This window comes from Ambystoma mexicanum, chromosome 6q (assembly GCF_040938575.1).
Source record: "Ambystoma mexicanum isolate Mex_15411 chromosome 6q, UKY_AmexF1_1, whole genome shotgun sequence".
NCBI classification, from domain to species: Eukaryota; Metazoa; Chordata; class Amphibia; order Caudata; family Ambystomatidae; genus Ambystoma; species Ambystoma mexicanum.
The window spans coordinates 1,309,749,901-1,309,762,248 of record NC_090937.1 but is presented as its reverse complement, the minus strand read 5'-3'; the positions used below and the strand labels follow the sequence as shown (position 1 = coordinate 1,309,762,248).

The following is a 12,348-nucleotide window of genomic DNA, read 5'->3' as shown; positions in this document are numbered from 1 at the left end:
AATTAGGGACCCAAAGGATGTGGATTCAGCAGTGAATCACAGATACCCATTCATACATCTGTCAAGATCTGTTCATGACTGCTCTGAGCTCCCAAACTGAGGTTTTACGAAGACCATGCGTGTATATGGAATACATTTGGTTCTAGGCTCATTGCGGAGTCTCACTGAACATCTCAATCCATGTCACCATTTTAATGGGGTCCTGCAAGGAACAGGCCTGCAACAGCTGATGCAACATGCAGCCTTCTAAATGCAGAAAGAAGCTGCCAGCAACCAGAGTGGCACACAAAGTGCTGAGCTTGGCGACAGACTATAGGGGAATTGTTGGCGACCCCATCCTCGGATCCCCTTGGCCACATCAGACAGATTTACACCACCGGTGAGGCACTGGATTAGGACTAACTGGGAAAAAGGGATAGATGAACCATGGTGAAAAAAGCAAAAATGACAGTGGACTCACTTTCAGTAATAGTGTACTTGTTTCATCCTAACATATTGCAAAATTGGAAATGTATGACACAGAAGGATGATCCAAGGAAGTGATTTTTTTTTAAAAAATGCACTAGGCCACAGGCCTGAAATACCGCTAAAATAGGGCATCATTTCTATTCAACCATGGAAAAATGTATGGACTGTGTGAGAAACCTGAGGGTATTCTCCTGAGTAGACCTTGTGAATCCCTTATTCAGGTGGCCTGGTAAGGGCTGGCGCTCTCAGATCCCAACCCTTGGGGTGGACGAGCGAGGGAGGATCACCTGGGTAGGGGAGCCCGGGGTTATGTTCAGGGAAATACCCCAGGTGAGACGCAGTATTATACAGAAGAAGAAGGTGAGGAGGATGAAGTCCCTAAAGCCTTTATAGGATGTTCCACATTTTCCTCCCTTCAACCCAAAGAATCTCTTTAATCCAAAAGCAACCACCCCTCTATATCTGATAAATCCCCTAAGAGCCCAAACCCTGCTACACTCAAAAACCACAGCTTCCAGAAACTCTGTTTTCCGTTTTCCTACCCAAATACTCCCAATCGTTCTTCTCCACGTCCCTCTACTTATTATTTCCCGAATGTTCTCTTTCTTCCCCAGTTCTCCTAAAAATGATTGTCTCCCTCAAACCTACTTCTGACACTGATGATATAATCCTGGACTCCATCATTACACAATTGACGGACCCAGTGCTCAACATGCTCCTCAGCATCATTAATGCCTCCCTCACAGAAGGATCATTCCCAGACACCCTCAAGACTGGTCTCATACAAACTCTTTTGAAAAAAGCAACCCTAGCCCCAAGACAATCAGGCCAACTACCGGCTCATTACGAATCTTCAGTTTATTGGAACAATCTTGGGAAAAGTAGCTGCTACACAACTACTCGCCAGAATCAAACAACCTCACCTCCTAAATGACTATCAGTCATGGATCTGCCCCAAGTGTAGCATCGAGACAGCCACCATCCAGATGGTGGATGATGCCCTCAAAATCATGGATAAGGGTGACTCTTACCTCCTCATCCTCTTTGACGTCTTGGCTGCATTCAACACTGTTGACCAGCGCATCCTTCTCTCCCTCATTGCCAACAGGATGGGGTTCTCTGGCACTGTCCTGAATTGGTTTACCGCCTAAGAAACCGCCCAGAAACCAGTCTGTCCAGGTGAACTTGTTGCATTCTAAGTGACCCCAAGTCTCCTGCGGAGACCACCAAGGCTCCATCCTCTCACAAATCCTTCTTAACCTTTAAATGGAGCCTCTAGGCACTAAACCCAAAGATCCCAATATAGCCATTCACCAATACACAGACGATACTCAGTTCTGCATGAGAGTAAATAACAAACAGGACATTGTTCGCCTGCATGATTACCTAGCCATCATCCAGTCCTGGATGTTGACTGCCTACCTCAAACTAAACCCATCCAAGGATGAATTTTTCCTCATCGCTCCACCCGCTAATAAACAACTTATCCAACAATGGCTCAATGATTTGTGCCTAGAAGGATTTCATCCACAAGTCTCAGACCCATCAACATCCTTAAGCTTCACCATTGACAGCAGCCTGTCCTTCCAGAAACACATAGCCAAGAAGGTCCAAACAGCTGGCTCCAAATCTATGCTCTTTGAAAAATCAAACCCTTCATCTCGCCACAGAACCTCCGGAACATAGTTCAGGCCCTTGTGGTCTCACACATCGATGGGGGAAATGCTCTCCTTACAGGGCTCCCAGCTGCTCACTTGGCTCCCTAAAAGCAGTCCACCACGCTGCAGTACATCTTATTACGAGTGAACGGAAATTTCACCTCCATCCTATGCATTCTATATTGGCTTCCTTTCCAAGCCAGAATACTATTCAAGACTGCATGTATCATCTACAAAGTAGTCACGAGTAGCACACCAGCGTACCTGGCGGCTAAGCTCCACATATCTGGTGGCACATGCTCATCGCGCAGCAAATTGACCAACAGGCTTGAATTACAACTTGTCCACAAAGAGAGAAACAATCCATCTCTTGTGATGCACCTACCCTCCGGAACTCAATCCTGGTGTCGGCTTGGAATTCCCCCACAATTCTCCAATTTCGCAAATCCTTCAAAACATGGCTTTGAAAACAACACCTGCCCAAGGACTAATTGCAATGGACACACAAACCTCAACTCAAAGTACTGCGCCACTTTTAAAAGATGGCAGCCCAAATGCAGGCTACCCACACGCTAAACAATAAAATAAAAAATGATTGTTTTGTAAAATTATTGACAACAATAGGAATTAAATTATATAGGAAAGCTAAACCACAACATTTTCGGACACGTATATTTTGGCTTGGTAAAGATTCTAAACAAACCTGACAAATCCAATTCCTTCTAGCGCACTCATTATTTCCAAGCAAAAAATATACACAATAAAGTTGGAATTACGTAAAAACAAGATGGCTTCTAAAGTATGGGAAGAATTTTAAATCTGTGCAGCTAAACCTAATAGTACAAGGTTTTGGAATAAGATTTGTAATGGCCTGAATAGTGATCTGCGGATGAACAAAATCCCTGCAGAGCAATGGAGGTTCCATTTTGCAAGTTTGTATGTAGCAAATAATATTAACGGCAATATTCTTTTCTACGATGTTTCCTCGCAGCAATTTGCACGAGGCCCATTTCTTCAAAATGTATTTTTTATAATAATTTACTGCAAATAAATGTGGGGGGAGACCTCCCCGCAGCAACCGCCACATCCCCCACCTTAATAAATATCTAAGCCCAATCCCCCATATAAATTTGGAGCAAAACGTTTTAAAAAAAAAATAACAAATGGGCCTGCGAGGAAATGGGCATGAACGCAATATTCAAATCAATTTAACTTTAGATGACAATGGCATCCACAATGACAATATTTAAAATGTTTCCATCGATGAAATAGTGGAGGTCATTTAAAAAACAAATGTCCGATTCTGGACTGATTCTGTCCGATTCCAGACAATATACCTTCAGACTTGTATAAACGTAAAATGTACATGCGGTTTATAAAATCCATTTAATAACATTGTTAAACTTATGTTGAAATATGGGTATGTCCCCATTCATGGCCCAAGCCAAGGCTATTATATTTCTCATTTTTAAAAATGGTAGTAGGCAATCTCCTTTCGGTTATCAGCTTATTTCTCTCTTGAATTGTTCTTTTAAGATATGTGGGAAAGTTTTATTGAAGAACATTAATGAGTGGATGGTGAATAATGACATTTTGGAAGCAACGCAATTGGGCTCTATAAAGGGAGCCAGTCCACAGCATCAATTGCTCAACTTTGCTATATAAACATTTGGCAACTAAAAGGAAAAACATCAGACTTTATAGGTTGCGTTTATGGACCTCTGTATGGCCGTTGATTCGGTTAAAAGAGTATCGTAACATGTGTCTAATACAGCTGTTTAGATTATGAATACAACCAGGCAGAGAGAGACTGGAAGCCACAGCGCTTGTACAGGTAATAGTCCGATAAAGACAATCTGCGACAATATATCGTTGATTAATCAATAATAATACGATAATAATACTGCCGCGGGTGATTGGATACGAGCGTGGTACCCCAGCTGTGGGTTAGTATAGCACTGGTGGAAAGACAACTCCCTCTTTTCAAGTAAATCGTGGAGTGTGTCTAAGTTGTGCCTTGGTCCTGGATTGTATTTAATCTTTAAATGCATTATTTTGATAGGGCCTGGTGTGCATGTGGGTCAGCCACCCCAAATGTAGAGGGCTTATTCTGATGGCAGAGTTTTACTTGCAAGAAGCCCTAGATCTATGCAGAAGCAGCTTGATAAATATTCTATTTTTATGGCTGCACAAGGTGTAAGGGTGAATTCCGATGAATCACCAATAGCACTCTTTTCCTTGAAGGTTTCTAAATGTGATCGAATTTTGACAATAGCTACTTATACTATTTCACTTGTGGACACATTTGAATATTTAGGTATGAGATTTACTAGATAAGATGTATTTGCCACCCACTGCCCATATAGAAAAGCAAGACAATAAGAATGAAACAGGCAATTGGTGGGATTTTCAAAATGGTCTCCAGCTTTAAGGCTCAACTGATTTCTCCAGCCCATTCAGTGGCACTTCTGGGAGCACGTATCTGGGGTTATCACAAACGTGATTCACTATAAAAAAAACAAAAATTGGTTCTGTAAATGGATATTTTGCTGACCCCGGACTACATCAAACTTTGCATGCCAAAAGGAGCAGGTAATGGAGTATATAATAGCTTCTGCCTTGAGTCCATTGCTTTATACTTTGGTATTTTAGGAAATTAACACGTTAAACTTTCTAAGTTAATTCTTAAGCATATTTTGTCATGTGAAAGAGCTAATGCTGTGCCCTGGGTGACGCACGTTAAATCACGACTGCCTTTATCTGGGCCCTCATTGGCAGACATGGGCATGTTGGAGAATTTCAGGTGAAATACAGATTATGTGCCAAAGGTGCATTTACATTAGGATAGCAATAGAATTAGAGGGAGGGTATAGTAGAGTTAGGGTTCCATAGACGATACAAGCACTAACGTGGATGCTTTAGCCGTAGCTGTATACACATAACAGGGCGTGTGCAAATTCGAGCGGCAATTACACGTGAGCAGAAACAGGGAGGCGCACTTACAGGGCATGTTAAGGTAAATTACAAAGCGTGTCGGGTTGCAGGTTATCATTGAGAATCATATCTGACCTGAGCTTGGGATGGTTCCCATGAAAAACAGTAGATTAAGGATACAAATGCAATGTACTCACCATACTAATATTAAGAAGCTCATTTAGATGGAAAACATTTTCTATCTCAAGTGCAGAATAAATCCCTTTGTTTTCTTTGCAGTCACTAAAAAAAGAAAAGATAATATGAGGACCAACATATTTCCACTTTTACAGTTCAATATGTTTTATTTTATTTTACAAACAAGTACATTACCAATGAACAATCTAGGGTTTTCCATGTACACTATGGGGTTGTTATACGTGCGGTGGCAATCACGAAATAGGTGGAATATGCAATACTTCTGTTCTTACAGGCCATGCATGTCACGAGTGATGAGGTGTTTGCTTTTACAGGAATACTGCATGCAGCAAATATCTAGGGGGAGTTGGAATGCTGACGATTTGTACAGGTGGAGGCAGAAATAGTCCCTCTACCCCAAAAACGTTTTGCCCCTGACACTTACTGGGACAAAATGCTCTAGTGGACCGCCACATTGGGTGAGAAAAAGCTCATTCCAGATGAAGAAATTTTCTACACGTGATGCACAATGCACACAAGGATCCCTACTGACCCTTCTGTGCATTTGTCTCCATAGGACAGCAATGTCAACACCTGTTGACCCATTCACACCCATCAAATAGTGATTGGACTCTTTTTTTTATTTTGCAAAACAATATGTGACGTATGTCAGACATACTGCATACAGCAGTTCAGAAAGAAGCGTATGCAGAATTAGTAACATTAACACCATATCCAGTCTCGGGAGGAGAGCTTAGGGGCAACATGCTCGCGTTGGAAGCAAAACGACACAGAGTAACATAGGTTCGATCCCCGGGTCCGCACTTAGAAACCTCTGGATATTAAGTGTGTTATAAATAACCTATCATACCATAAAACTATCATGCAGAGGTACCTCTCAGGTGAATGCATGCAGTAATCCTGAGGAGAAAAACTGTAAAATCCATGAATCAGGTTTGTTGCAATTAACATTTAATTATTGATGTCCCGGGCATTATATAAGTGTACCAAATAACATGAAAATGTGTTTACTTGCTTGCAGATTAACGCCCTCCTCCATCGTGAAGTATTTAGATAAAGCATTAAGGGCCTCATTACGAGTTGGTTGGTATCCCGGTGGTAAATCTGCCAGAATACTGCCCAAACTAATTACCGTTACCGCCACTTGGTCCAGCGGAATTTCCACTGGATTACAAGTGGTGGCGGTGGTGTAATTCCCCATTTAATTTGAGCCCATTGGACTCAATGGGTCTTTTTTGGCGGAATTAGAGTGGCGGAATTCTGCCGATTTTGCCGATTTTTTGATTGTGAGTTATAGGATTTTCCTTGGGGCATATTCTCCGCTCCATGCCCAAACTCGTAATTTGGCTTAGTGGTAAAGTTGGCGGTAACAGAGTTACCCCCAAATGTAACACTTACCGCTAAACTCGTAATGAGGTGGTAAGTCTTTCCCACTCAATTACTATTTGACCTAATCGTTTCTATCGTCTTGGAAAAACATATTTGACCTGCCATCTTTTGATGACGGTTTGCAGAGCCTCTGAGGCTCACTTCTCGGACCGATCACGCTCCTCTCTGAATGGTATCAAATCAAACAGTTCTGACAATGGCAGTAACAATTAGGCATTCCAGTCCTGAGGAGAGGGGTGCAAAAGGTGTTAGTCAACATCCAAGTGCAGGGCCTGAGGCGAAGCAGAGCGCTCATAACGAGGTAAGGGAAGACAACACCTGTTACAGCCCTCTAACCCAAGGATGCAAGGCCATTATAATATGGCTAAATCAGAAAAACTGGTTAACAGCAGGTTAGTGTTAGGTAAAATGTTCATATTTGATACATATTCCTGACCTGTGTCAACCCCAGAACTATTTGCTTGGACTTGGGGATTATTTCTCCTTGTCACCAGGTGAGTGGGGATCTGTTTCCCCTCTCACCGGGTCTTTTACTCTTTTTATGGGTGACCGTTTTATGTCTCTCCATAGTGTATGGTTGGAGTTATAGATTCCTATAACCTTTGGGTTTAGGCTGCGTTGCCCCTTTGGGCTCCCCTGTTAATATCTCTTTCATGTACATGGATGAACTACTGTCCCCAAGTAGAAAAGAGGTCTTTTCATCCTCTTTACATTTTGAATAAGTGAGCCGTCACACCCCACCTTATGTGTAGTGTTAGGGGAATAAAATGATCCCCTTTTCTACTTACCTGGTAACATTTTTGTTACTACTGCAAGTTTACTTGAATGGCTGGTGGCAGTCGTTTTACCTTTATGACTTTTAGTCTTTATTACTTGCAGGCTGTTGATTCAGCCTTGGTAATGCACAGAAGGGGCACCATTTTGCAAAGATAGTGGGCTCCTTCTTTCTTTGCCATTGCTTGTGTGCTTGCGGTTTCTGAGGTCTTCCCCTGCCATTCTAGGTGGGAACAACCTCAGTGGAAGTTTTGTCTTTGCCAGAAATCCTTTCGATTCCCGACCAGGCTCCAGAGTGTCTGAGAAGGCAGGAAGCAAGGGAGGAGTCCAACATTCTACCTTGCCTGAAAGGAACCAAGTCTCAGTGGGAGGCTGGCTGGCCTGATTGGACTGCCAGACCGCCCCTTGCTGTAAACTACAGACGTTGTGCTGTAGTTCCTGATAAATACCTGGAAGCGGCTGACAAGTCGACCACTGGACCTGAAACCGGAGAGGAAGATAAAGAAAGGATGCTTGTAGTGATTTCCAGTGACCAGACATCCTGCTGTGTCACCGGATCCTGATTTCAGGGAGACCTGTATTTTTAACCATCCCACGATGTGCTGAAATGTTGCCGGGCTGCAATACCCCAATACCTTGGGACCTCGAGCCATTGTGCCGTGCATGGTCTTCCGAAATCCGAATGCATCTGAAACATTGGTGGCCTCATCCTGGCTCCCCAGCGACACGATTCAAATCCTTGGCAGAGTGCAGGACTGAGAGAGTGAAGAGAATCTGACCAGCTATATCCGTTCATTATCTGGCTGCTGTAAAAAGGCGCTAAATCAACAGAGCCACGAGAATCCATGAAGTATCCATTGCTGGAAGCCTCTTCTGACGACTGCTGCTGCAAGTTCCGATTCAGTGTCCAGTTCTTTCGTCTCCTGATCAAGAATCAGGGACCGGGTCCTGTGCTGCTGCATCCTGAAGGCAACCACTCCGAAGCTCTTCTTTTCTCCTAAGCTACTGTGTGGACTTGGTAATGCTTACTTCAAGTGAGGTGTGCATCCTGTTAGGCTGAGTGGGTGATTTGTGTGGTTGAGAGTTAGCCTATACTCCTTGCCCAGGCCTATTGCTCGAACACCTACAGGGAGCATTTTCAGAAGTCCTTGAAAAAGTTCAACTATCTCTGAAAGTAAGAACTACTTGTTAAAGAAGATCTCCTCTGCAACTTTGACTTTCCTGCAATTGAAACCTGTCTCAGCCTATCTACAGGTGGCACCTAGACCACTAGGGTCCCCGTCTGCCCCTGAGAAAGCTCATGGAATACACTAGGGAAGGACTGGATAAGAAAAGGTTTCCGTCTTAAAAAGTATAACAAGTTTAAAAGTACTTAGATAAAGAATTAGTGTGGTAACTGTATCTCTATGAAAGAAGAAGAAGTTACGAAGTATCTTTGAGTTTATGCTCACCTTTGAGCTGCATTCTGCCCCTCTAAAAAGTGTATACGTTGCTTTACTTACTTTGAATGGTGTTCCCCCCCTTCTGAAAAGTAATATGTTGCTACTGTTTTATCATTGCTTAACTGAATGAGTGTACACACTTACCAATATGGTTTACCTATATTGAATAACATTGTGTTTGACTCACATTGTACCATAGGGTGTTGCTTTCCCTGATCTGCTTTATACAGACCTAAAACAGTCCTTGAGTTAATACTTGCCTCTGAGGTGCTAACTTTGTCTACGTGTCTTACCCATTTACTGTCCCCAGAAATTCTGATCCCCAAGTAATCAAATAATAAAACTTACTCAAGACATTCTCCACCTATTCTAAGGTTAATAGAGTATATGGTCCCGGGTGGCTTCCCACATCTTAATATTTTGTTTGTTTCTCTTTTAATTTCGAGGCCATGCTGGTCGCAAAATTTGACAAACTGCTCAGTTATCTTCAGGCTTCTGGAGATAAGAAACACAGTGTTGGCAAACAATAAAATACCAATCCTTTCTCCCTCCAAAAACGGGGCTTCCGATGGCTCTATCTGTATTTCGGTTACCTGCCCATCAAAGAACAAGTTAAAAAGGGTGGAAGCCAATACACAGCCCAGCCTAACCCCTCTCTCGACCGGAAAAGGCTTGGTACGTGCCCGACCGAGGCTGTTAAGTTATAATAAACATCCATGATTGCGTTGAGAAGATATTGGGGAACCTCCTTTTTGGTTAAAACACATCAAAGTTCACGCCCAGGAATGCTGTCAAAAGCGGCCTTAAGGCCGATATGGGTCATATTTTTTAGGCCTTTTTTAAGTGTAACATATTTGTACAAGATCAATAATAATCTAAATACTTGATCATTCATACTCACCCCTTTGCAAAAGCCATCTTGGATATGGCCCAGAGCACCAGAGTCCGCAAACCAATATTCTAATTTTATTTCCTGGATTTTGCCAAATATCTTGCTACTTGCATCTAGCAGAGAGATTGGCCGATAGTTCACACCTTTTGAAGATCGAAGCAAACTCTGCATTATGCCATGTCATTGGCTTCATACCTGTTTTAAGAATGCCATTAAATAAACGCAATAGATATAGGGAACATGGCTCTGGTTCATTAAAATTTAAGTTCACCGTGTTATGGTTTCCCAGACTTGTTTTATGATAGCAATAAGGACTTCTGACAGTCTAAGTTGTAAAGGTGTTGGATTAGTGCCAGGGCGAGTCCTGACAAAACTACCCTCAAAGGGGTTGTTAAAACCCAGTGTACACTCCTTATAAACAGATTTGAAATGGGTAAAACATATATTTTCTGAAATGTGCACGCTGGGAGAGTTCCAGTCGGATTGCATGCCATTTATAACAATTTTCCAGAAGCCCTTAACATTCTTATCATTGGTTGCCTTCACTAGAGCTACCTAGTTTTAACGCGAGCTTTGTCTTTTCTTTTTATTTATCAGTGCCTTATAGTCTTCCCTGATTCTCTTCACTGAATCTAGCCCTTTACGATTGTTGGGTTTACAGGCTTTCACCAACATTTCTTTCACTTTTCTACACTCACTGTCAAACCATCCTTCTTTTGCTATGAGTCCAGTGGCAGATGGTTTTCCAAACTTGGTGAAAAGGAGGGCGATAGCAGCCATCCTACCCGAGTGTCCATGTATTGCCATATGAGGATAAATAAAAATGATTCCAGGGAATCTCGCCAGATCTGGCAACATTTTGTGGTACACCTGGGGGAGATCATTTGTAAAATCAATAACCTCCCATTTGCACCTTTTCCTACTGCACTTATGGTGTACCGTGTGCATAGTTTGGGTGGTGTTACTCCAATGTTAGGCACACCGGATTATGGTCACTTTCTGGCCTCTGGTGGACTTCTAGGGCTTCGGCATTTTTCCAATTGGGAACATCAAATAGGATGAAATCAATGTGGCTGGTTTTTCCACCACGATTGTAAGTTGGAGAAGGTGGGATATCAGGTTTCAGCCGGTCATTACACGTTTGTAGGCACAATCTCTAAAAATGCTGTGCTGTTGCTACTGCATGTTTATATCATGTTTTGCATGGTGATGATGTTAGCTTAGGAATATCCCACATGAGGCTCTCTTACGCCACCAATTTTATCATGTCACTTTGTGGTTCAAACTGTTGGTTCACATCCCCCATAATTACCACGATGGAATGCTTAGTCCCCAAAGCTATCCAATTCTCTACTAGGGACTCCAGTAGTTTCATAGTGTCCATGCCATGTGACCCATATGGTTGATTATAGACATTACAAATCAACAAAAATAGTCCCACCCGGAAGTGAGATGAGCAGGCCCTGGAGATCAGGGGAATTGGTGGCCAATGGTTTGATTGATGCATTAAGAGAAACATTTACCCATATACACAATCCCCCACTGGGACGCACTGTTTAGGGACCATGTGGGAAATGTATCCCTCCTGCATTATATCATTATCTACCCAGGTGGCCAGGAAACCAATAATATCACTGGTAGATATAAAGTATACCCAATCATGGTCCTCTTGGTATTTGGCGAAGCCTGCAATATTCCACGTTAACACTGAGAATGCGTTTTTGGGTCACAGCGACAGAATGACTATAGGCCGTGCCTGCTGGAATGAGTTATAAAGACCTTGGAGGCACCTGGGCCATGCAGTCGTAAAACCTGTCACTAGGCAAGTTGACAAACTATATGGCACTATATTTCGTGTCCCTCTAAGTGACTGCTCTAGCTCAGATCTTGACAAGTCCATAATGGTTTGTCTGTGGTCAGGCACCAAGGTACTAGTAATCTTCGGCATCTGTCCACCAAAAACGGAAGTAGGTCAATTGTACAGGAGCTTCCTGTTGCTATAGAGAAGGCTCTGCTGTGCTATAGATTCTTTCTGGAAAGGCGGGCAGGAGGAAAATGCAGAGTGGTCCAATGTAGTAAATTGCTACTAAGCCATTGTTTAGCTAAAACCTACATGTGCATGCATGTGCATTTGTGATCCTTTGAACACCACTGTATTCAAGGCATGGTGCCAAATGAAAACATGATTGAGACTAGATATGGTCTGCATGTTGGGAATACAAGTAGATTCACTGTAAAATATTATTGCATTGTGTATCAAAGCACTGTCCCTCCATCCCCTGCCTCGATAGCATAATCTCTATTTACAAATTTTGGTTGATTCACAAATTAATCAGCTTTTCGAGAGTAATTTACAAGTTATTTATAATTTACTCAAAACCCGTTTTGAGTACTTGGTTGCAAAAGCCAAATACTGCACTGGTACTTTTGTTGCAAATGTTCAAATGGCTGCTCCCTACTGTCAAGGATTTGTGACATTGCGCATAGGCGCATTATAAATACCCAATAAATAAAATAAACTATCCTCACACTGGTGCTAAAACTGACTAAGCCTGTAAGCATTTAAAAATGTTCTGAATTCACATTTGCTGTG

The 12,348-nt window shown here is 42.4% G+C and overlaps 1 protein-coding gene across 12 annotated transcripts in view; it reads right to left on the bottom strand.

Moving 5' to 3' along the window:
• PROM1 (prominin 1) overlaps positions 1–12,348 on the bottom strand; it is a 922,577-nt gene that overhangs the window by 166,468 nt on the left and 743,761 nt on the right. For all 12 annotated transcript variants that reach the window (XM_069631918.1, XM_069631917.1, XM_069631924.1 and 9 more), the window contains one exon: positions 5,258–5,342. In XM_069631918.1, the coding sequence (XP_069488019.1) occupies positions 5,258–5,342 (85 nt within the window). The remainder of the gene's footprint in view (positions 1–5,257; positions 5,343–12,348) is intronic.